This window comes from Capra hircus, chromosome 11 (genome assembly GCF_001704415.2).
Source record: "Capra hircus breed San Clemente chromosome 11, ASM170441v1, whole genome shotgun sequence".
Classification (NCBI taxonomy): domain Eukaryota; kingdom Metazoa; phylum Chordata; class Mammalia; order Artiodactyla; family Bovidae; genus Capra; species Capra hircus.
Genome location: NC_030818.1, coordinates 68,432,901 through 68,458,434, shown reverse-complemented (window position 1 = coordinate 68,458,434; position 25,534 = coordinate 68,432,901). Strand labels below are relative to the sequence as shown.

The 25,534-nt window shown below is 45.9% G+C and overlaps 1 protein-coding gene across 1 annotated transcript in view; it reads right to left on the bottom strand.

Moving 5' to 3' along the window:
• The window catches only part of CAPN14 (calpain 14), a 40,343-nt gene extending 19,134 nt beyond the window's left edge, over positions 1 to 21,209 (bottom strand). The window contains exons 1-8 of the mRNA XM_005686847.3: positions 21,131 to 21,209; positions 8,970 to 9,241; positions 7,689 to 7,758; positions 6,710 to 6,828; positions 6,459 to 6,595; positions 5,869 to 6,043; positions 5,202 to 5,267; positions 3,010 to 3,095 (exon numbers count right to left, since the gene is read on the bottom strand). Of these exons, the coding sequence (XP_005686904.2) occupies positions 3,010 to 3,095; positions 5,202 to 5,267; positions 5,869 to 6,043; positions 6,459 to 6,595; positions 6,710 to 6,828; positions 7,689 to 7,758; positions 8,970 to 9,194 (878 nt within the window). The 5' untranslated portion in view covers positions 9,195 to 9,241; positions 21,131 to 21,209. The remainder of the gene's footprint in view (positions 1 to 3,009; positions 3,096 to 5,201; positions 5,268 to 5,868; positions 6,044 to 6,458; positions 6,596 to 6,709; positions 6,829 to 7,688; positions 7,759 to 8,969; positions 9,242 to 21,130) is intronic.

Genomic DNA, 25,534 nt, shown 5'->3' with positions numbered 1-25,534 from the left:
CACCTGAGAAGCCCCACTGTCATTTTTAGAGGTAAGGAAATTGAGGTTAAAAGAGATCAGGTCACTTGCTTGAAGCCACAAACTTATTAAATGTCAGAACTACCACCGAATCTATATTGCTATTTCTTTTTTTCACAACCCGTCATTTTGGACTTTATTTCTGGCCATAAAAGAGTAAGGCTTTCATGTATCACTTCCCCACTATAAACAGCTAAAAATGGGACAAATACATGAAATAACAGACAGCATGTTTTGGACACAGACAGCAGGCAGCACAGACCTGTGACCTCAAGAGGAGGGAGACAAATGAAGCGAGCCCTAACACTGGCTAGACTCCTGCCTGAAACTAATTCCCCAGACAGTGATGCAGGGGCATGGACCCTGAAAGAGCCTGGCAGTCTTGCTAAGTGGAGGAGACAGAGTCTGAAGTTCAGGGAGGACAAGGCAGCTAGAATTTGCTGGAAACAGTGCCCAAGAGAAGAGGGCTACTTAAGGAAAGAGCTCCAGAGAACTTCATAGGGGGTCCCTTGAGTCTTTGGCTAAAATAAAATCTGTGCATACATGAAATGAAACCCCACAAGACTGGATTATACTGAGCACAATTCCCAGAGTTGACACTAGGTTGGAAATCATTTGAATTCCCACCAGCCAGGGTTAAAAGACCTTACAGAATACATGGGGTCTTCAGTAAAGAACCCAAAGATTCTACACCTTAGTAGTGAGGTCAAATTATCCCCTCAATATAGTTTTTCCTAGATCTGTCCTAAAAGAAAACTTCAAAGTATCATTTTAATCCCTAAGCAACTAAATTTACAATGTCCAGCATCTAATAAAAAATTACTAGGTGTATGAAGAAGCAGAAAATGTGATCCATGACCAGGAATAAAAACTGACTTAGAAATAGGAGAAATATGATTGAACTAGTCAATAAGGACATTAAAACACCTATTATAAATATGCTCCATGTTCCCAAAGATGAAAAGCTAAGTGAAAGATATTCTCAAATGGTATCTCTAGATTTTAAAAATATTTATTTAAAATGAAAACTACTCTGGATGAGACTAACTGCAGATTAGACATTATGGAATAAAGCCCATCATTTTATTTAATCCTTATCACACTTCTGGCTCAAAGAAGATTGCTTAAGATCACACAGCTAACAAAGTTAATTTAACTCATCATTTTTTCTCAAAACAAGCACTTGTTTTCCTAAACAAACTACTAGCAACAACATTATGATGCTATATTTCTGTAACACTTTAAAATTTATATATATCTTTGGATGCCATTTTTCCACATAGACCCAGTCCCTCTGGCAATTCTCTTTATTAAAATATAATAAATAGAGTGCAGTACAACCTATCAGGAGTAAAATTCCACGTACTTTTCTGAGCCTTCAATTTTTCACCCATAAAAATGATTCAGTGATAATGCACATGTGAAAATGTTTCTGTACTCTTAAGTGATATGTGAAAGTGAAAGGCACTCAGTTGTGTCTGACTCTTTGCTACCCCATGGACTATACAGTCCATGGAATTCTCCAGGCCAGAATACTGTAGTGGGTAGCCTTTCCCTTCTCCAGGGGATCTTCCCAACCCAGGGATCCAACCCAGGTCTCCTGCATTGCAGGCAGATTCTTAACCAGCTGAGCCACAACAAAAGCCCAAGAATACTGGAGTGGGTAGCCTATCCCTTCTCAAGTGAATCTTCCCGACCCAGGAATTGAACCAGGGTCTCCTGCAGGCAGATTCTTTACCAACTGAGCTATCAAGAAAGCCCCCAAGTGATATGTAGAGTTAAGTATTATAAATCTTCATTGCCAGATGGGAAGGACTATAACACTTGGTCTGCCTTTCTGCCTATATCCTATGCCAGCCTGTAGCCTGTAAAGCCCACAGGGTTGATTTTAGGCAGAAACAATAAAAAAGTAGGCATCTAATCAGAATGCCCAGAGGTCATTAAGTGTAATTAGAGTATAGGGGCCAATCCTGATCTGTCTGACCCTGACTCGACAAGTCCAAGTGTACATTGACTAGAAAGAGCACCAGACTAGTCATGCTGCGAGACCCTAAATAATTCACTTAGTCAAACCAGTCCATCCTAAAGGAAATCAGTCCTGAATATTCATTGGAAGGACTGATGCTGAAGCTGTAGCTCCAATACTTTGGCCACCTGATGCGAAGAACTGACTCATTGGAAAAGACCTCGATGCTGGGAAAGATTGAAGGCAGGAGGAGAAGGGGACAACAGAGGATGAGATGGTTGGATGGCATCACCAGCTAGATGGACATGAGTTTGAGCAAGCTCCAAGAGTTGGTGATGGACAGGGAAGCCTGGCGTGCTGCAGCCCATGGGGTCACAAAGAGTCAGACACAACTGAGCGACTGAACTGAACTGAAGCATCAGTTTCTTCATAAGTAAATGGAGATGAAATCACCTACCCTATAATAGTGTTGTTTGGAGGACTCAATGAAATGATCAAAATTCAAAAGGTTAGCACAATACTGGCAAGCTCTCAATAAATATTAACTTTAATTATTATAATGAATGAAGTGAAATTGTTAGTCATTAAGTTGTATCTGACTCTTGGCAACCCTATGGACTATAGCCCGCTGGCTCCTTTGTCCATGGAATTCTCCAGGCAAGAATACTGGAGCAGGTAGCCATACCCTTCTTCAGGGGATCTTCTCCACCCAGAGAGCAAACCTGGGTCTCCTGCATTACAAGCAGATTGGTCTGTATATTTAAGCATTGTATATGTATGTGTGTGTGTCTGTGTAAATCGCTTTGCTGTACACCTGAAGCTAACACAACATTGTAAATCAACTATTATTCAATTTAAAATAATAATAATTATAAACATGAGGGATTGAACCACACAGTCTAAAAGCTTTCCTGATTCAACCTGAGACCAAAAGCATGCGCTGGAATTTGTGTGCCAACAACAAACCTCTTTGCAGCCTTCACCTACCCCATCCTCACCCCTCCCAGCCAGCCTCAGATGTTCACCTGTCACTCCAGTCTCCTCTCCACTCTATCTTCCCCCAGGGGTTCCGGAGCCTGACGAGGTACTCAGGTCCATGTCTGGTGGTCACCTGCACAAAATGAGAACCAGTTCAGGTGGCTGGGCTGAGGGCCAAGAGCAAATGCTGCAGATATCTGATTGAGATTCATGCCTGCAGCTGAGACCTTGAAATGAACCATCAAAGGCCCTAGGAGCTGGCAGAGGAGAAAATGGCTCTGCTGTTTTACTCATTGTGAGACCTAAGGCAAGTTACTTAACCTCTCTGTGTCTGCTTCCTGATCTGTGAAAAGAAGTTAGTGATCACGTCTATTGCATGAGTTGAACATTCAAAGATATGTCTACTGAGAATCTGTCAATGTGATCTAATCTGTAAACAGGGTCTTTTCAGGTATAATTAAGTTAAGGATTTTGAGACGAAATCACCCTGAATCAGCGGCAAATGTCCTTACAGAAGAGAAAGGGAAAGACAGAGGAGAAGGGCATGTGAAGACGGAGGCAAAAACGAGCTATGTGTGTGAAGCTGGGAAAGCTGGAGACGCCCTGCGTGGGAGCAGGTACAGAAGGATTCTCCCCCAGCCATCAGAGGGAAGATGGTACTAAGGACACGTGGATTTCAGACATCTGGCTTTAGAAAACACTGTGAAAAAGGCATTTCTCTTGCTTTATATCTCCCAATTTCTTACTAAAGTACCTAACTCATAGGACTGTTGTGAGCATTGAGTTAACACTGATAAAGCAGTTAAGACAGTATCACACACTAAGTGCTAAATTTTGTTAATTAAATATCAAATCATAAAAATAAATATTTTAAAGTATAAATTTTGTTATCTAAACATGAAAAAGTTCTTAACATACCAAATATGATTGATGGAGATCTAGGAGATGGAAGTCAGGTGTGAATGGAGCTGAAAAAACCTGAACCAGAGTTACAGGGAATTGGAGGACTTTGGGGAAGTCGCATCCTCTACAGAATAGCAGGAGTTCTCGAAGTTCAATCTGCTGATTCCTTATCTCCATGCTCTGCTCCTGCTGCGCCCTCCACTGCTGCTGCTGCTGCTAAGTCGCTTCAGTCGTGTCCGACTCTGTGCGACCCCATAGACGGCAACCCACCAGGCTCCCCCGTCCCTGGGATTCTCCAGGCAAGAGCACTGGAGTGGGTTGCCATTTCCTTCTCCAGTGCATGAAAGTGAAAAGTGAAAGAGAAGTTGCTCAGTCGTGCCCGACTCTTCGCGACCCCAGCTCCCTCCACTAGGAAGGCCCTTTTCCCCTGACACAAATCTACTTGTCTTTTAGGGCCAACTCAAGGCCACCTACCCTACAAAGCCTTTTCTGATTTCCCTCCAACCCAACCAGATAAATGTTCTCTCCTACCTCTAAACCCCAGAAGACTTTCATCGTTGCTTCCTTCTTTCAGCTTCTACTTTGCTTCCCTATAGATTTCAAATATGATTTGTCTCCATACTTGATGGTAAGCTCTTTGGAGGTAGGGTCCCTGTCCCTGTCCCGTCTTCCTCTCAATGTTTAATAAAGCTCAAAAGGTAGAGAGCATGGAAGGAAACTGGAAGATTGTTGAAAAGGAGCATGTGGAGAAGAAGCAGAAATTTGAAGGGAAACCCCAGACAGAAAAGTTATCATTTAGCAGCCCAGGGCAAAGCGAAGCTCAAGAAATGGTTACAAGACACAAGAGGGCTATATGTATGCTTGGGCACTCACTCATATCCGACTCTTTGCAGTCCCATGGACTGTAGCCCATGAGGCTCCTCTGTCCATGGGATTTTCCAGACAAGAGTACTGGAGTGGGTTGTCATTTCCTTCTCCAGGGGATCTTCCCAACCCAGGGATCGAACCCACAGCTCCTGTGTCTTCTGCATTGCAGGCAGATTCTTTTACCCGCTGAGCCATCAGGGCTAGATGGCCGACTGGCCAGGGCTGCCCCATGGCAAGAGAGGCTGGGATGATACTGGGAGGCGGCAAAGCCTGAACCCACCATTTCACCCGAGAAAAGTGGCACAGAGGTCTGGGGAGCCCACCGCCTGCTTCGGCAGGCCCACCAGAGAACTGACCCCTAGACTGGGCACAGATAGTAACATTCACCAAGATGATGTAAGGCATTGGGAAGAAGCCCTGGAGAGAAGGGAGAGGCGGAAGGGAGACGGAGGGGCCGGGTCCCACTCACCTTCCTGATGCCTGTGAGTGTGTAGGCATGGCCGTCCACCAACCCATTCTCCAGCACCCGCTCATTCTGCAGAGACAAGGAACTCCTGTCAGTGCTCTGTGGGGTACAGCCAACCTGGAAGTCGGGGGGGCCTGCTGGCTGGAGCAAAGATTTATGGGAAGGGTTGGGAGAGACCTATGTGGTCTTTCCCTACAGTTTCCAAAGCTCTTCAGCACCCACAGTCTTATTTGAGCCTTTGAAGAAGTCAGGGTGCCATTCTTCAGTGATTAGCACCCTGCTTTCCAAGGGCAACTCAGCTCAGAGCTGCTAAGTCATGTGGGGCGACACGATGGTGGAGGCGGGGCTAAACTGAGGACTTCCTACTCCAGTTCCAGGCTCTTGTTTGTTATGAAATCAGACAGTGATAGCTAGCAGAGCTGGTGAACTGCCTTGCATGTAGTTGACACTCAAGAAATGTTAGCTCCCTTCTCTGCACACCATGTGTATTCTACGGGGTTCTTGCCTGCCCCAGGGGCTCAGCTCTGCTCGTTTAGTTTGAACATCAGGACTCTGGGTGCGGGAATTGGGGGAGTCCAGGGCATACACTGAGGCAAGAGCAGCAGCTGGTGGGTGAAGGGAAGGGGAGTGGGGGAGGACGCTGTCCTGCCAGGGCACAGCCCAGTCTCACCCCGCAGTGGGTCTGGCAGCCAATCAGGGTTCTGCTGTAGATGGCTCGGGTTAGGACATCCCAGAGGTTGTCAGGGGCTTCTGCCAGGTTGATGGTCATTGTCACCCCTCCAGTGAAGTCCACAAGGGCTTCAGACACCTGTCCACGCTGCAAGTCTTCATAGGAGCCAGAGAGCCTGCCCAGGAAAGGAACAGACGTGAGAGAAGGAAGAGTGTTTCTACTGTACACAGGACAGTCCAAACAAGTCTAAAGAACCCCCTGCTTGGTTATTCCCAGGGCATGTGTCTGCTATCCCTTCCTCCCATCCCAGGGGCAGAAAAAGAAATACATACTCAGTTTCTATCCCTACTACACAAGTCCATCCATCAGGGAAAGGTAAGACTCCAGAAAGGTTGTTCCGATGGGGTGACCCTTACAGAAGAGACCCTTTTGTGTCACTTCTATATTTGTTGAGCTATGCCTCAGTATCTCACTTGATAAACTTCCCTGCCTCCTCTTACCCTCCCTCAATGTTGATGAGAGAGAGACAGAGACAGAGGAGGAGGGAAGGGCCAGGAAGGAAAGGGGAAAGGTTTGTGCGGTTATCTTACTTAGCATAGGCCTTTTCCAGAAGAGCTCCCCAGAACAAGTTCTTGTAGGTGGAAGAGACAAAGACCAGCTGGCCAGCTTCATTCACAGGCAGTCGGTCATCCACCACAACCGAAACCCACTTTCCAAAGTGCCAGAACTGGAAGGAGAGAAGGCCATGGAGGATGGTTAGCCCAGGGAGCAGAGATGTGACTCTTCCAGAACCCTCTTTCCTATGGCCTCCTCCAGGCTGGGGCACCCAGAGGACACTCACCCAGAACTGGAAGATGCCAGCATACTTCTCCGTGAAACTCTGATTCAGGGGAACAACGCGACTCAGGATGTCCTGGTGCAAACTCAGAGCTTGCAAAGCTGCCAAGAACCAGCAGTCACCTAAGCCAGAGAGCACATGAAACCCACTTGAATCTGCTGGACACACATGCGAAGACCACAAGTGTCTGCGTGGATGTACTGTACAGGCCTGCACAAGCTACCAGTGTCCGCGTGAATCTACTGAGGACTAACTGTAGGCAAGAAATGCCTGGTCCCAGTTGCTATCCTTTCTGGACTTGTGGCCTAGTTTAAGAGAAAGGAATTCTGTATCAGAGAGAAAGATGGTGAGTGAGCAGAGCAAGGGGTAGGGAAAATTGTCTGGAAATCAGACTCGACACCAAGAACTGAACCATATTCCTAGACTAGTTTTTAGCTTCCCATATGCCCCAACATCAGGAACTGGGACCCAAACCCAACCAAACTTTTCTAAATCCTGCTTCTGTAACTGATTTATGCACTTCTGAGAAAACTTCAACCCTTCTGGACTCCATTTCTCTGTCTGTGAAATGGGTATGACTATACACGTGCCTTCCCTCATGGCCAAGGGTTTTTCCTCTTCCTCTATAAAGGAACTTGGGTTGAAGATAAGTCTGCTCGGATCCTAAAGCATCTAGTGACTGGTATGCCAAGAAGGACTCATTACAGGAACTATGGTAGAGTGAGTCCCAAGGTGAAACCCAGACCTGGAGACTGGTTAGGGAGGAGGATCGTTAGGCAAGGTGTAGCGTTCCCATGTTCCCATGCATCCTCAGAGGACCAGTTGTGATTGTTCTCCCATAAAATGACAGCATGTCAAGATGGAGCTCAGGGTGGCCATTTCCTCTCTTGGGATCCTCAAACCCCCTCCTCCCCACCCCACTCTGCCTTGGCTGGGCTGGGCTGGCAGATACCAGGTGTGTCTCAGGGCTGTGCAGACTTACCTACCAATCCCTGGCACAGATACAGCCGTTTGGCCTTGGCAGAATAGAAAAGGGGGTTGCTGTGCAGCTCCTGCAGGAACAGACAGAAATGTCCTTCTGATGGAGAACAAAGAAGCCCCTCCAGTGACCATAGTTTCCCATGTCCCCGAGCTAGACTTCTGGGCACATAGATACAGAACATGTGTGAAATCAGGGCTATTCCAGGATTCTGCCCACTGTATTTCTCATTCCTTCTTGCTGCTTGTGTTAAGAGAGAGTGCTAGAGAACCCTGGGTAGACAGTGAGAAGTAGCACTTGTCCCTAAAACGCCTTTTCTTGGAGTACCTGTGACAAATGGAAACATCTGTTTTCTGGGGTGTTCTCATTTTTCCTGGAAATCTTCTCATTCCCATTATTCTCCCTGCTACTCTTCCTTCCCACCCCCAACCCCCAGTCTAAGGGGTCTCCTTGGCTTCCATGCTGAGATGCAGGCAGGGGTGGGGTCAAGGGGAGAGTGGGGCAGAGTATCTCAAGGGGAGACAGTCTGTGCTCCATGGCATACCCTAAATCCCTCTGTCTTTTCCTGGGCACCATTCCACAAGGTCTCCCAGCAAACGGGAGACCTGAGCACCACACCACAAGGTCAGGTGCATGACAGACTCGCTACCTCAGCAGTTCCCTAGATTCTCTAGGAGGAGGAGAGTCTTGGCTATCATCTAGTGTAGGAGATTTACTGGGGGATTTACACGCAGAGGGACTTGGTGAGTCTTGGGGTTGCAGGCTATGATGGGGTTGGCTGATAGGGGACAGAAAAGGGGAGGATTTGTAGCCTGGAGTGATTTCGTTCTGTTCACCACACATCTTCAAATTGTTAACCAAGTTTGGGGGAGCTGGGTTGCCTTTCAACACATTAAGAAGTTGCCTTTTAAAGGAACTGTTGATGCATTTCACAGAGAAGACTTTTGTAAAGTGATTAGTAGCTTCTTCACCTAAGTGTTTCATGAGCCAGATTTGGGGAGGGTAGTATTAAACTTCCTCTCTGATAGATGGTATTGGTCAGTCAGATAGAGCCAAGCAGTACATTGAGATATATTTCTGGCTGTGACTGTTGTGTACTTCAGGGCAGAGGTAAGGGAGTGCTTAGACCCCTTTCAAGATCACCCTGGATTTTCTCTGGAAAATGGGAATGTGGGGACTTCCCTGGAGCCCTTCACATGGGGATCAATGACAGTAAGTAAGCCCTGAGCCCTGGGAAGATGGTCTGGGCTCACACTGCTCGCGTGGGGTCCAGAGGCCCCTTACCGGAGGCCGCCTCCACTGCAGGCGGCTTGGCAGCTTCCGCAGCAGGGGCCCGCTGCCGATGGAGCTCAGGGTGGCCGGGAAGCTCTTGTCTTCAAAGAGACAGCCGTCCCTCAGGCACCTTTCCTTCAGGGCCTCATAGTCCTGTCTAGGGGGCTGTGAAAAATCGCCCGTTGAGTCCTCGCACCCCAGCTTCCAGTTTCTGCAGACAGGAAACCACATGGCCATGGCCGGGACCACACAGACCCCAGGGCCCTCTGAACAGTCTCCGGCACCTGAAACAGAGAGCAGAGGGTGCCCAGTGTCCTCACGTTCTGTTGAGGCTTTGCCAGGCTTCCCAGGAGGAAGAGGAAGATGGAGGGAATGTGCTGGTGGTGCAGGCAAGGGGGGGGGAGGCGGGGAGGCTATGAGAACAGGACTGAAGCACCTGGTTTATCCTCATCCCAGGTACTGGGGGACCTGGAGCACTGCTTGTTTAAGCGTGGGGGCTCCTGGCGGGAGGTCCAGGCTCCCACAGGGAGTCCTGTGGGAAAGGAGGGCCTCCCCAGTCTCAGGGCAAAGTCCTGGGCCCCTGACTGTGCCGGCATCACAGGGATACTCCCGCTTAGTGGGGACACAGGGAGGAGAGGAGCAGGAGTGAAGGTCCGCTCGTGGACTTGGGGGTCCGTGTGCTACACCTGGAGGCGGCAGTGGCTGCCCCTTCTCTGCCCCTCCAGGGAGTCGGAGACTCTCCCTCAGCCCTCTGCCTGCTCCCATGTCCTCCTCCATCTTCCCTGAAAAACCGTATCTCTTGCTTTCCTCCCTTTATACTCTCTTCAAAACTACTTCCTTGAAGACATTTTTGGCAATGTGAAAAAAAAGTCACACATGTAGGGGCAAGCACCAAGAGTTGCCTGAACCTAGCTTTTCACTCTGTTTTCTTATCAGTAGAATTCCAGTTTGGGCTGCCCAGCTGCAAAATTTGATTTCCCTGAGCTTCTTGGCGGACAACGGGGCCACCATGGCACCTGGTTCACAAGGTGGCAGTGGAGGCGGTCCCAAGATGGCGGAGGAGTAGGACGGGGAGACCACTTTCTCCCCCACAAATTCATCAAAAGAATGTTTAAACGCTGAGTAAACTCCACAAAACAACTTCTGAATGCTGGCAGAGGACATCAGGCACCCAGAAAAGCAGCCCATTGTCTTCGAAAGGAGGTAGGAAAAAATATAAAAGACAAAAAAAGAGACAAAGAGGTAAGGACCAAGCTCCGTCCCGGGAAGGGAGTCTTAAAAAGAGAGAAGTTTCCAAACACCAGGAAACACTCTCACTGCCGAGTCTGTGGCGAGCCTTGGAAGCACAGAGGGCTACATAACAGGGAGGAAAAATAAATAAATAATCAAAACCCACAGATTACGAGCCCAACGGTAACTCCCCCCGTGGAGAAGCAGCGCAGACGCCTGCACCCGCCACTAGCAAGCTGGGGCTGGGCAGGGAGGCGTGGGCTGCAGTGCTTAGAGTAAGGATCTGGCCTGAATGCCCCGAGGGCAATCTGAGCGAACTAACTTGGGCTAGCAAACCAGATTGTGGGATAACTACCATGCGAAAAGCCAGCCCTAACCTAAGACATCACCAGGCCTGCGCACAGAATAAAGGACTGAACAGAGATAGCCGGCTGCAGACCATCCCTCCGGGGACAGGCAGCCAGAGCTGGAAGGGGGCAATCGCAGCCCCAGAGAGACATCATCTACAAAACTGTAAGCAGGCTTCTTTGCTAACTAAAACTTCTTGGGGTTCTGGACAGTCAATATCCGCCTGAGAAGGTGCGCCGGTTGTACACCCAGAAAACCAAGCGGCAGGGACGGGGGAGGCGATAAGTCGCAGCGACCGCGTTTGCCAGACACCTCATCATCTGAGCTGCTCGGACCTGGGAAGGGCACAAAACTCAGGCCCAACCGAGTCTGCGCCTCTGAGGACTACCCGAGTGCCTGAACCTGAGCACTTAGACCTGGGAGGTGCCTGCAGCCCAGGGCCGGCCTCGGACGGTTCCGGGTGGAGCAACCTAGAGCCTGAGCAGTGTGGGCAGGGAGGGCACACGCGCCGTGAGTGGGGGCAGGCCCAGTGTGGCTGAGACACTGCGAGCACACGCCAGTGTTATTTGGTTGAAGCATCCCTCCCTCCCGACAGCACGACTAAACAAATAAGCCTAAAAAAAGTGTCCACCACCGCCCCCTTTGTGTCAGGGCGGAAATCAGACACTGAAGAGACCAGCAAACAGAAGAAGCTAAAACAGAGGGAACTGCCTTGGAAGTGGCAGGTGCAATAGATTAAAACCCTGTTGTTAGTACTGACTGCATAGGAAGGAACTGACCCCACAATACCCAGAACAACACCAGAGGAAGTCCTAGATATGTTTTTAGTATTTTTATGATCATTCATTTTTTTAATTTTTTAAAATTGTTAAGTCCTCTATTACTCCTTTAATTTTCACTTTTATAACCTACTATTACTTTGCAAAAAAAAAAGACCCTATTTTTTAAAAGCAAACTTCATATATATATGTATTTTTTGTAATTGTTGTGACTTTGTTTTTTTTCTCTCTCTCTCTTTTTCTTCTTTCCTTTAATATTGTATTTTTGAAATTTCAAACTCTACTCTAGATTTTTAATCTTTGCTTTTTGGTATTTGTTATCAATTTTGTACCTTTAAGAACCCAATCTTCAGTACCCATTTTTACTTGGGAGCGAGATTACTGGCTTGACTGCTCTCTCCCCCTTTGGACTCTCCTTTTTCTCCACCAGGTCTCCTGTGTCTCCTCCCTACCTCCTCTCTTCTCTACCCAACTCTGTGAATTTCGGTGTGTTCCAGATGGTGGAGAATACTTAGGGAACCAATTACTGGCAGGATCTGTCTCTCTCCTTTTGATTCTCCCCCTTTATCCTCCTGGCCACCTCTGTCTCCTTGCTCCCTCTTCTCTTCTCTGTATAACTCCGTGAACATCTCTAAGCAGTACAGTTGTGGAGTGCACATAAGGAAGTGATTACCGGCTAGCTTGCTCTCTCCTCTATTGATTCCACCTCATCTCATTCAGGTCACCTCTAACTCCCTCCTCCCTCTTCTCTTCTCCGTGTAACTCTGTGAACCTCTCTGGGTGTCCCTCACTGTGGAGAAACTTTTCATCTTTAACCTAGATGTTTTATCAATGGTGCTGTATAGAAGGAGAAGTCTTGAGACTACTGTAAAAATAAGACTGAAAACCAGAAGCAGGAGGCTTAAGTCCAAACCCTGAGAACACCAGAGAACTCCTGACTCCAGGGAACATTAATTGACAGGAGCTCATCAAACGCCTCCATACCTACACTGAAACCAAGCACCACCCAAGGGCCAACAAGTTCCAGAGCAAGACAAACCACACAAATTCTCCAGCAACACAGGAACACAGCCCTGAGCTCCAACAAACAGGCTGCTCGAAGTTACTCCAAACCCATTGACATCTCATAACTCATTACTGGACACTTCATTGCACTCCAGAGAGAAGAAATCCAGCTCCACCCACCAGAACACCAACACAAGCTTCCCTAACCAGGTAACCTTGACAAGCCACCTGTACAACACCACCGACAGTGAGGAAACTCCACAATAAAGAGAACTCCACAAACTGCCAGAATACAGAAAGGACACCCCAAACTCAGCAATATAAACAAGATGAAGAGACAGAAGAATACCCAGCAGGTAAAGGAACAGGATAAATGCCCACCAAACCAGACAAATGAGGAAGAGATAGGGAATCTACCTGATAAAGAATTCCAAATAATGATAGTGAAAATGATCCAAAATCCTGAAATCAAAATGGAATCATAGATAAATAGCCTGGAGACAAGGATTGAGAAGATGCAAGAAAGATTTAACAAGGACCTAGAAGAAATAAAAAAGAGTCAACATATAATGAATAATGCAACAAATGAGAACAAGGTGGCAGTGGATGTCTATTAGGTGGAGCTTTTGAAAAAGCTGTAACTTCACTAATGAAAAAAGATAGTCTCGGGACTTCCCTGATGGACCAGTGGTTAAGAGTCTGCCTTCCAATACGGGGTTTGATCTCTAGTCCTGGAACTAGGATCCCATATGCTACTACTGAACTCATGCACTGCAACTACTGAGCCCAGGATCTCTAGAGCCCATGGGTAATGAGGAGCCCAGGCACCACAATGAAAGATTCCACATGCTGCAACTAAGACCCAGTGCAGCCAAAAATAAATTTAAAAAAAAATTTAAGCCTCAATGGGCTAAATTTTATTTCCTCCCACCCCCTTTCCTGGAAACTGGATGTGATGCCTAGAGATGGAGCAGCTGTCTTGAAACTATTAGGGAACAGCTGCACACTAGAAGGGGTCTGGATCTCAGTGACTGCTTTGAACAAAGCACCAGCTTTGGGTGGTTTGCCTCTAGATGTCCTCTTACATGAGAAGGATAAAACTTTGGCTTACTTAAGCCATGGTAGTATCCAGACTCTGTAAGGTTTTTTATGTCAGCCACTGTCCAGATGCCTGCTATGCATTTGCTCGAATGCTATGCTTCAACCATAGCATTCTCAACTGGTACTCGATAGCATATTAAATTTTACATGTAATTTTTAGGGGATCAGTGGGTCCCTCCTTTGAAGCTAATCCATGAGTTTCATATTAAGAGCTCTGCAAGCCATAGCCCTACCCATCTAAATATTCTAGCATATCCTTGGATCTCCTGCATCTATTTTTGTGCAGTTGTGATTGGTTAAGTCAGTGATTTTATGGCCTCTATTATTTGCACTCTTATCCACTTAGAAAAAGAAAATGCCAAAACCAGAATAAAATGCCTTGAAAACATGTTGTCTAGTATTTCCCAAAATTATGTTAGCAGTGGGGTTCTTTCTTCACATGAAAGAAACCCCACAGAAACTCCAGGGTGGAGACTTGAGTTTGCAGCTTGGACCCCAGTGCATATTTACAAAGTTTCTCATTGTATGGCATGAAAATCACCAGCCTTTTCTAGTCTGCCTCATTTTCCAGGTGTTAAAACTGAAACCTGTTCACCCATTCACTCATCAAAAATTTTGTTGGAAACTTGTCATCTGCCAGGCTTGAGCCAGGCACCATTCTCCAGAAATGGTCCCCATCTTCATGGCTCTGACAGTCTAGCGGGGGTTAAATGACCTTTCCAGTTGCATGAGGAAATTGAATCAAAGCCCAACCCAGAACTCAGGACCCAGGACTCTGATTCCCATTACAGTGCTCAGCCCTTGATGCCAGGAACTCACATTTGTGTGAAGTATAGCCCTTGGGACAGAATGTATTTGCAGTAAAAGCCACCTACACACAGTCAAATGAAGTTTGAGTATTCCCTCACAGCTATAGAAGTGACCTGAGGGCCCTCTTCATTTGTCAAGATCTTACCCATCCTCCAAAATCCAACTTGATCCCTCCTCCAGGAAGCCTTCTTTGAATGTCTAACCATCACTGAGCTTCCCTCATCCTGACTACCTTCTGACCCCCTACTGCCCTCTACTTGGTGCTTCTCAAATCATCATTCATGAAAGACCTGTATTCTTTTATTTCCAATTTGTCACAGAAATCTAATTAAAATAAATTAATAGAAACAGAAAATTTTAAAGAATAACACAAAATGCAAGGCCTCCTTTTAAAAAGAAAATTCAGATTCAAAAGAAATAATTTTTTTTTGGTCAATTGCTATAAAAGTTTCTAAACACTGACCTTTGTTTTACACTTAGCTCATCATGTGTTAATAGTGACCTGTTTGCAGAATGGCCTTGTCCTTGGATCCCACTATGGGCTCTGTACTGAGTGATTCATGCACTGAAAGCTCTCCTGCCTGATACCAGTCTTTTATCCCCAGGGGGTTAATGCTGGTGCAATTCTGTTAGCCTCACACCCTCACCTCCCTCTGAGGTTAGGACACTCTGATTCCTGAAGATTCTCATTTGTCACAGTTGCTGGCACACCTCCTGGGGGAAGACTCAGTCCTCTCCTGAACCTGGGTTAGAGGGATCCAAAAGCAGTTAGTCTGGTTTTGTGTTCCCCCATGCTTTTTCCTTCCTGGTATGGACTATCAGGCAAAGCTTCCTCCAGCCCACCTCCTTCCCAACAAGTTTCTTCCACCATTTACATTTGTAAACATCAGGCACCTAAAGGCAAGTTCTTACTTTTTTGTCCTTCACGCACAAACAGCCATTCTTCACTGATTGTGACATGACAAATGGTAGCGGGTCCCTTGGCTTCAGAACCCAGCCCAGGGTCATGACCTCCTCATCAAGTGCTGCCTCACACTCAGTTTCCTCTCTGGGCCTGAAAACACTGCATCTCAACACAAGCCTTGGTGTCTTGCAGGGCTCAGAGAACAACATGCCCTTCACAAGACACTCCTGCTCTAAATTTCAGGATGAGGCAATATACATATATATCTTTAAAGAAGTATTCCTAAGTCACCTTCAGGAGAGTCTAGACCCACATGCAGCTTGCTGGAAATTCTTGTGTGTCTTCCATGTATAACAAGCTGTTCAAGAAACTGGCTTATTCCCAGATTGCCACAGCTCTCCACAAAGGGCCAAATGGGTCTCGGTCATATTTGGAAATGCACTTTGACCACTGTAAGTGAGCAGTGTTGGAGCAGGCCAGTTAAACAAGATCATGCAGATGAACAGAGGCTTGCTAACCAGGGTGCAGATATTAGCCAACGAAACCTAAAGACATGCTGTCTGGCCTGAGCGCTTCCTTGGCTCCCCAGAGGGAATTGGACCTCTCTGTCACATTCTTCAGGTCAGGATCCATTTGAACTCAGCAAATCAATAGTCAGAACCTCAACCTTCACCTTGCCTTATTGGCTATACCTGCCTTCTCAGTAGATGTTGGGGGTAAGAGAGAGCTTTATGATGGGGAGGAGGATCCCTGGTGCCCATGATCCCAAAGAGGGCTTAGAACAGTAACTGGAGCAGCAGCACTGAGTGAGACTCTGGTTTCTTCCATGCCTCGGGTCCCTGCCCTGATGTTCATTCAGATGTTTGCTGAGGACCTACTGTGTGCAGGCACAGCACCATGTCACATACATACATGTGGTTGTTGACCCACCAGTAAGGATAGAGTCAGGGCTCTGGAAAGGAAATGAAATAAGTACATCCCTGCTCACAGGCACTGTGGACCTGTAGAATCCTCCTATGGGATGACTGATTCCCGGAGAACTCTGGCATCTTGCCACAGCCCGCTGAGTTACCGAAGTAAAACTGGAATAGAAACCTAAGCTCCTTGCACAATGGCCCTGTCTACATGATAAAAAGCGTCGGATTGAAAAAATGATCAATTCCATTCTCTTGACAGTTGGAACAAAAGAACAAGACTAAGAATCAGCCCTGCCTGATTTATCTTGGGCAAAGCTATCTTTCTTTTGTGTAACGGTCATTGTACAGTGTTCATGGTGTGCCAGATTTGGAATTAGAAAACCCAGAGGTGGCTGGGTTTGCTACCTCTTACCGTGTGGCCATGGGCAGACACTTTACCATCTCCCAGCTGTCTGGCTTACCTGTAAAATGGAGATGACATATCCTGTGCCCACTCTCAGGACTCAAAGAGACAACGATGTGAAGCAACTTGAAAAAACTCTAAAGCAGGGAATGGCATTCTGTGATCCATGGGTCAAATCTGGCCCACCATTGGTTTTTGTAAACAAAGCTTTATTGAAACACAGCCATGCTTACCCATTTATGTATTCATGGCTGCTTTTGCAACATACAACAGCATAGTTGAATAGTTGGAACAGAGATCATATGACCTGCAAGTAAAAATATTTAAGGCCTAGCCCTTTCCCTCGTAGTTCAGTCGGTAAATAATCTGCCTGCAATGCAGGAGACCCGGGTTTGATTCCTGGGTCGGGAAGATCCCCTGGAGAAGGAAATGACAACCTACTCCAGTATTATTGCCTAGAGAATTCCATGGACAGAGGAGCCTGCCAGGCTACAGTCCATGGGGTCACAAGAGTCAGACACAACTTAGTGAATAAACCACCACAGCCTTTTATAGAGAAGTCTGCTTTAAAGCACTGTCTAACCCAGATGGATTGTTGCTACATGGCTCTAGGCACAGGGGTAAGCTCCAAGGAGGAATTCACAGAATAAAATGTGGTTAATTGAATTAATCACTGAGAATTTATCTTAACGCAACAGAATTTTATCTCTAATTGATTCATTGGGTTTTTTTTTTTAACTGACTCTTAACATTTTGAGTTACATTTGTGCCTCAAAAAGACTTAAAGATATAGCTTGCCATTTCTCTCTGCTAAAGTCTGGTCTCTAATACATTTTTTACAGGTGATGACATCAGGCATTCCTGAGCAGATTTCAGGTGGCTTTGTGGGTACTGATGACGAATAGGAAAACCCATATCTCTATGTACAGATCATGATCGGTTCATGAAAGAGGAAATGATTTTACAAAATTAATGATTGAAAAGGATCTTGAAAGTTTTTACCTTTTTAGACATCTGTCTGAATTTAGATTGCATTTTTAATAGAAAATCCCAAGACTTTGTCTTTCAGGAAACAATAAAGAACACAGTCCAACTATGAACTATTTTGAAGGCAAGAATAAGATTTGTTTCCTGGATTCGCAGAGCCCAGTCATGAACAAAGAAATGGCTGATATGTGTTTGCTGACCAGCTGACTGAATGAATGAATCAATGTTTCATTTGTAAAATGTAAAGAATCATAAAACCTGCCCTCCCCACCCCTCTGAGTATGAAGCTGAAGGAGAAAAGGACAGGAAAACTTTTTGTGAGACATCAACCATGTGACTGTTCTTGTTTTTCTGATCACATCCCTGGGACTGGTTTAGGCTGAGACTTGGTTTCAGTGGCCTCCCGAACAACACCCCTTCTCATACAGGTTGGCTGTAGGGGGTGGTATGTGGGATCTAAAGCAAAGTGACCTGAGGCACAAAGTAAAATCAAGAGCGGCTTCAAAAAGCAAAGGAGTCTCCATAGCAACCAGGCACCTGGAGAGGATGCTGGGTTTGGGGTTGGTGGGGAGAAAAGGCCGGATGCTCCCTGCCTTCACTGGTAATGCTGGGGTGATTACATGCCTATGTGAAGATGTAAGAACTTGGCTGATGGAGTTCCCTGCCCGCTCTCAGCTGCCTCGTCTTCCATCTGACTCCGTGAGACACTACACTGCCGCAGATCTTTGTAGAAGTGCAGATACCCCCAGAAAGGGAGTGTACACCCTAAGTTTCCATGTAACTTTCCATGGGCTTAAGAATCTTCACTTGGCCCCTGCAGAAGGCAGACCCTGATATTAGTCACTCTTTGCAGCTGAACTCAACATCAGGCTAGAAGGAATTTGGTGTCCTGAGCAGCAGTTCCAATGGCTGTAGCTGCCCAGACTCACTAGGGTGAGCCCTGGGGCATCTTTTTCACACATCTTCTTCTTTCACTTTCTTACAGGCTCTTAGACTGGAGCCTCATTGGGTCACGCTCTTGCTCTCTCGCCTGCTTCTGCTCTTAGAGTTCCCACCCCAGGAAACAGCAGCACCCTGGTCTTAGAGCCTGATTTCTCCACCATCTCCCACACTTCCACCATCTCCCATACTTTTGAAGAACCAACTTTTTTGATCTTTCTCCCTTCTCGACATTTCAAAACACATCTCAATAAGAAGGAGTTTTAAAACAGATGTAAATGAGTTCTTTTTATTTTCAGAAGTATTTGCATCTGAAGAGAGTCACAGGCTTTGAACTGCATTATTTGATTAAATAAAAATAGATTTCCTTCCCCTCCTCCATACAGAGGGTGGCCTCAAACCCACGGAGGCTCTAGGGGTTTGGACCTCTTTCTGGGTAAACAACCCACAGCACACACCCTCTGCTCTATCCCAACACACCTTTCAGTCGCACACAAACACAAGATGTGTCTTGCCCTCTCTGGTTCAAATTGCATCCATTCTTCAAAGCTCAGCTCATTTCCCCTCATCCACAAAGGCCTTCTCTGGCCCTCGGGCACATTTTTGCTTCTCCTCACAGCTGAGTTACCTGACAGAGGCACAGAGTTTTTACACCTCAGGAAAGGTACTCTCAGGGCCTCTGAGCTTGTGTGACTGCATGAGAAGGAGACTGTCGTAAAAGGAGCAGCCATGAAAGAACCCTGAATCTGTTATGACCTGGGAGGGGGGGGATGGTGCTGGGTAACAGCACTTCCAGCCCCCAAAATCCTTGGTCCTGGACTCGAGAAATGGATGGCTCAGGCTATTATTAGCACTACTCCAGAAAACCAAGCTATGCAGTCAAGACACCCGGGCAATACTTTGGAAAAAGGAAGCCAATCAAAAACATCTTTGGGGGGACTCCCTGGCTGTCCAGCGGCTAAGAATCTGCACTGCCATTGCAGGGGGCACGAGTTTAATCCCTGTTTAGGGAACTAAGATCCCACAGGCTGCACGGTGTAGCCAAAAATAAACAAACAAAAATAAAATTAAAATAACAATCCTTTGGAAAAAAGTCTTTTTGGAAAAAAATCTTTTGGGGAAAACTATCTGGCAGTCAGTATTAAAAGTAAACATATATACATCCTCTGACACAGCAATCCCTGGATATTACCTAATAGAAACTCTTGGACTTGTATACCACAAAACATGTACAAGGAAATTCATAACAGCATTATTCAAAACAGTCCTGAACTGAGAACTGCCCACAAGGCCATGAACATGGATAAATAACACTGGGGAACATTCACACAATAGAATGCTACAAAGCATGAGAGTGAACAGCCATGAACTACACCCAACCCTACAGATGAAAGTTACAAACTCAGTACAGAGCAAAAACAACCAGACACGGAAACTCTATGATTCTATTTACATAACTTCAAAAAAAAGGCAAAACCAATCTATATGTCAGAAATCAGCTTGGCGGTTACCCTCAAGGTGGAGAGATTTGTCCCCCAAACAGTTGTGCAGCTAATAGTTATACCAATTCTATTCCTTCCTACTGATTGTTGCGATGGTCAGTAGAGAGATTTACAGTGGAAATTAAAAAGTGATAGATTCAACTTGTTAACCAAGTCTTTATTAGACTCTTCTCCATGGGCCCTCGATGGCAGGGGTGCAGGATGAATCAGAATTTCCGCTCTCAACTACATCACAGGCCCAGAGAGAGGGCTGTTTTCTCTTCCCTGTGAAGCTCACTCTATGTAATGGTCAGTACCCAGTCCACCCAAGAATCCTCACTCTCAAAAGTTAGAGATACCCTCCCACCCTGCCAATCCAGACGATCACCCCAGACTGAGACACTTAGGTCCACTTCACTAGCTCAAAGTTAGAATCACAGTTCTAGCCCCGAGCTCCTATAGACTGGACCTGGCATGTCTGGAACAAAAATGTTTAACCAGTATCCAGTCTGTGTCTCGCAGTATCTCCCTCTGCCTTCACGGGACAGACTTACACGCTGAGCTGAGAGCTAACCACCTCCCTCCACAGCCATCGCCAGCCTCCGATGCCTAGAGGCCAGCAAAATGCTTCAGCATTGTAATTTCCAGATTTCTCGTCTAAGCCAAGGCCACCTTTTAGCACCACACTGACCCCTATCACGTGAGGGACCATTTCACTCTCGCAGAAGGTGAGCATCATTATCAGTGTTTCTTCACATCTGATTTCACAAAGGATATCAAGCCAACCTCGCTTCCTATTAGCACCCAGAGAGCAGCCTGCCTTCCGGAACATCAGACCCCACAAGGCCCGAGGCCCCTTCCAGCTCCCTCCTCAAATCGAGGAGGTTCAGAAGATCCCTGGAAGGGCCTGAGCGCTGGGAAAGGACAGCAACTTGCAGCATTGCTAACTCTACCAAATCACCATGGATGGAAATTAGAGCTGGAGGGACCCCAGGAATCACCCAGGTCCAAAGACCCCCTGATCTGAATGAGGAGACAGAGCCCAAAGGGCTGAAGTCTACTGTTCTTGGTTACATGGGTGAGCAGACGCAAAGCTGAGAACACAATTCAGATCTCCAGATGCCAGAGCTCTGCCTATATAGACACTCTGACCTGCAAAGTTCATATCAGGAAAAGCCACTACCTCTCCTTTTCTGAATCCAGACCTCACAGAGGACCTGAGGAGCTCTAGGCTAAATTAGACCCACCTTTGAAGCCACAGAAATTTACCTGCACAGAAGATCTTGTTTCTTTAAGCAACTGGACAGGCTCTAATCCCAATGCAGATAGAACTCAGCCGCCAGAGATAGCTCCTTATATAACCAGTCCTTTCTAGGCACAGGTGTTGGGCTGAGTCTGAGTTCCCGCCTCCCGGAGCCTTGGCTCCTCCCCACCCCGCTCCTTCCCCCTCCTGCCCAACTTCTCTGAAAGGGTGGGGAATGCCCCGGGCTTTGTGATGTTATCATACAAATCCAATCATTTTCTTGAGCTAACATAGGAACAGAACATGTTCCAGTAATGCCTTGAGAAGGGTTAGTCATCTTCTCACTTCCAGTCTCGGGAGGGTATGTGACGATATGGCTTAGAGCATTATTTCATTGCAGGAAATAACACAATTCTTAATTTCTTTTCCGGTCTTAAGAGTTTGATGCCGCAACCAGGGATATTTCCCCCCTGAGGAGGAACTTTGCGACTCCTTTTTGCTATTGAAAGAGCCCCCTTCCCTTCCCAAATCTACTCCCAAGTCCCACTAGTCTGCCAATTTGGTCTTTGTGGTTTTGACTACCGAAAGCTGGAGATGGTGACCCCTGTTGACTGTTTCCTTCCATTTCATACTGGCTATCCCTCCAAACAATTCCTGTCACTCACGTGGCTGCTCTTTTAAGACATGTCCTGGGTGCCCACCGTGACTTGCACAGATTTTCATCACAGTGTTTAAGACAGTTCTAGCTTGTCTGACTCCATGCACGCACATCTTGGATCCCTAGGCCCCAGAGTAACGGCTGGCACCCCGTGGGTGCTCAATACATGTCAATGGAATTAAAGGGCCCCTTGCCTCTAGAACTCCTCCCTCCTCTCCCTTCCTACCTGCTTCTCTGCAATGGCCATTTGCCCTGACCCGAATCTCTCACACCTTGCTCCTTCTGTGCAACTACCACCTCACTCACTTTAGCAATGTTTGTTGTTGTTTTTAGCCCCTCGGTTGTGTCCAGCTCTTTCATAACCCCATGGACTGGAGCCTGCCAGGTTCCTTCTGTCCACGGGATTTCCCAGGCATGAATACTAGAGTGGGTTGCAGCGTTTCTGATTCAGGGATTGAACTCATATCTTCTGAATTGGCAAGTGGGTTCTTTAACGCTGACCACCAGGGAAGCCACATTTCAGTAATACTGATAAAGAAAAGAATACTGATAATATTAGCTGTTATGGGCTCGATCTTTGTATCTTCCTCAAAATTCATATATGGAAACCTTATAAGCCCACCTGCCTGAATGTGAAGTCACTTCAGTCATGTCTGACTCTTTGCAATACTATGGACTGTGGCCCTACAGGCTCCTCTGTCCATGGGATTCTCCAGGCCAGAATACTGGAGTATTTGGAATAAGGAAAGAAACGAGTCTGCAATGATGTGGCCCTAATTTGATAGGATTAGTGTCCCTATAAGAAGAGACACGAGAGGGCCACACTCACTCACTCACGTGCTCTCTCTCTCTTTCTGCCCTGAGGAAAGGCCTTCTGAGGATGCACTGAGAAATGCACTTCTATGAGCCGAGAAGAGCATTCGCATCAGAAGCTGCCCCTGCCAGACTTCATCTGGGATCTCTGTCTTCCAGAACCACAGGAAAACATATTTCTGTTGTTTAAGTTACCAGGTCTACAGTATACTAGCATGGCAGCCTGAGCACATTAAAGCAACAGCCAACATTTACTGGCACGTCTGACATCCCAGATGCCATGCTAGGCACACTGCATGCAGAATCGCTGAATCTTCACAACTTTTTACCATACCCGTTTTACAAAGGGGAAACTGAGGCCCAGAGCAGTGACTTGATCAAGATAACTATAACTAGTACACAGCAGAGAGGTGACAAAGTCCCAGGGATGTCATATTCCACTAACTTTTCATCATGTTGATCAAGAAAGTGTGTCTCCATCACTCCGAGTCAAATCCAAAGTTTCGAACCTTTGGCCAGACCTCATGTTTACAGAGCCATCCCCTCCTCATGATATCTGGTCTGAAAGTGGTGTGGGGTTCACAGGAGCAATGGTTTGGGGAGTCAAAAGACTAGGGAGTAAAATTCTGCTGGTTTAGTTAAGGAAAGTTCAATTTTCTTTTATGAAAAATCAGTTCATCACCAATCAAAGGCTCCCATCAAGGCATGAATTCAAACATGTTTTATAAAATATACAGAGTTCATTATTAGAGAAATGCAAATCAAAATTACAATGAGGTACCACCTCACACTGGTCAAGATGGCCACTGTCAAAAAATCTACAAACAATAAATTCTGAAGAGGGTATGGAGGACAGGGAACACTCTTGCCCTATTGGTGGGAATGTAAATTGTACAGCCACTATGGAGAACAGTATGGAGAACAGTATGGAGATAGATTCCTTAAAAAACTAAGATTAAAACTACCATATGATCCAATAGTTCCCTTACTGGGCATGTACCCTGAGAAAACCATAATTCTAAAAAACACATGTGCTCCAATGTTCAAGGCATCACTATTTACCAAAGCCAGGACAGGGAAGCAACCTAGATGACAACTGACAGATGAACAGATTAAGAAGTTGTGGTAAGTATTTACAATGGAATATTACTCAGTCATAAAAAAGAATGAGTTTGAGTTAGTTTTAGTGAGGTAGCTGAACCTAGAGCCTGTTATACAGAGTGAAGTAAGTCAGAAAGAGAAAACAAATATCATATATTAATGCATATATGTGGACTCAAGAAAAATGCTACTGATGAACATATTCACAGCAATCTAACCATTCTCTGCATTGATTCCTTTTTTGTCGTTGTAAGAGTAAAACAAGAAAATCAGAAACTCTTATACTAAGTGTTACTTCTGGCAGCACTATAGATAGGGATTTAAAGTCCTAGTGTTTATGGCAACACCAAAGCTTCATAAAATAAATTGACAAGTTCTCCAATGTTTCTTCCTGCTTGATCATTATTCAGTTAGTTGTAGGTCTTTAAAACTAAGATCCAACAAAGAAAAGAGAAGGGATTTGATTTGTGAGTGGAAGAAAGGAAAAGGAAAAATTGGTGGTTCCATATACAGCTTTTAAGCATTATAAATTTTTCCAAAAACCAAGATAATAAAAAGAAGCTTTGTGGGCTAGCTCATAAATTAAAAGTCATCTCCAAGGTTCCAAAGTAAATTCTAAGACCTAAGTTATTAATTTCTTCACACTGAAAATATACTCAGAATGTCATAGGAAAATATTCTTTAAGAAACTCACTGGGAAGTTTGAAAATAAAAACAGACAAGGTATTTTTTCAGCAGGAGGGTGTTTCCCTAAGTTGTCAGAGACTTAATTAGAATTTGAAGGACATTGATTTCTAACCCATAACCCGAGTGAACTTGAATTGTCAAGGTGTGCTGTATCTGGGAAGGGCTTGGGGAGGCCCCAGGAGTCATTCAGATCAGGGAGGCAGGGCAGGCATCAGGGCAGAATGGTCTGGAATGGATGAGGGTAAAAGATGCGGAAATATACTGAGATCCAGCTCTAGGCAGGCAGCATCGGAAAGGGTCGAAACAGCGTGGCAACCTGACCACAGGGCGCAACTGGATTCCTGGAAAAGTAACGGATGTATGGCTGACCTCTGTCTCTTAAGGCAGAGGATTTAGTGTGTGTGTTAGTCGCTCAGCCATGTCCGATTCTTTGCGACCCCAAGGACTATAGCTGCAAGGCTTCTCTGTCCATGGGATTCTCCAGGCAAGTTTACTGGAGTGGATTGCCATTCCCTTCTCCAGAGGATCTTCCCAACCCAGGGATCCAACCTTGGTCTCCTGCACTGCAGGCAGATTCTTTAGCATTTGAGCTATAGGGAAGTCATGGTTTAGGATGTAAAGCAATTGCTTATCAGAAAACCAAATAAGAAAAGAGCAGAATTATTGAACCAGATGTCAAGAGCCCATTAAATATGCAGATTAGGCCCTGGTTATTTCCCCAGTCTTGGGGCAGAATGGGTCACTAAATGATGTGAAATGGGAGCAGAACCAAGAGAACCCTCCATCACCCTCCATTCGGGTTACTGTCTTCCCTACCTTACCTTCTCTGACCTAATATTGGTCCAGGGGAGCAGGTCTGTGTAGCATGTGGGATCATACTGGGCAATGCCTGGGACACATGTATTTATGACATATATATCATATATGGTACATAACATTTCAATTAGACAGGAAGTGCATTTTGGCATTTCTCTAGCAAGTTCACAAAACATCCATTAATCTAGCATGCTGACCTCTTTTTTTTTTTTTTAACATGCTTTCCCCCATGACCTTTGGCAAGAATTTGATAACCTAACTCATGAAAAGATAGGCATGACTGATGACAGTTAAATTGCAAATGCCAATGATTCAATGACAAAACATAGGCCTTGAAACCTAGAACTTCATCTAT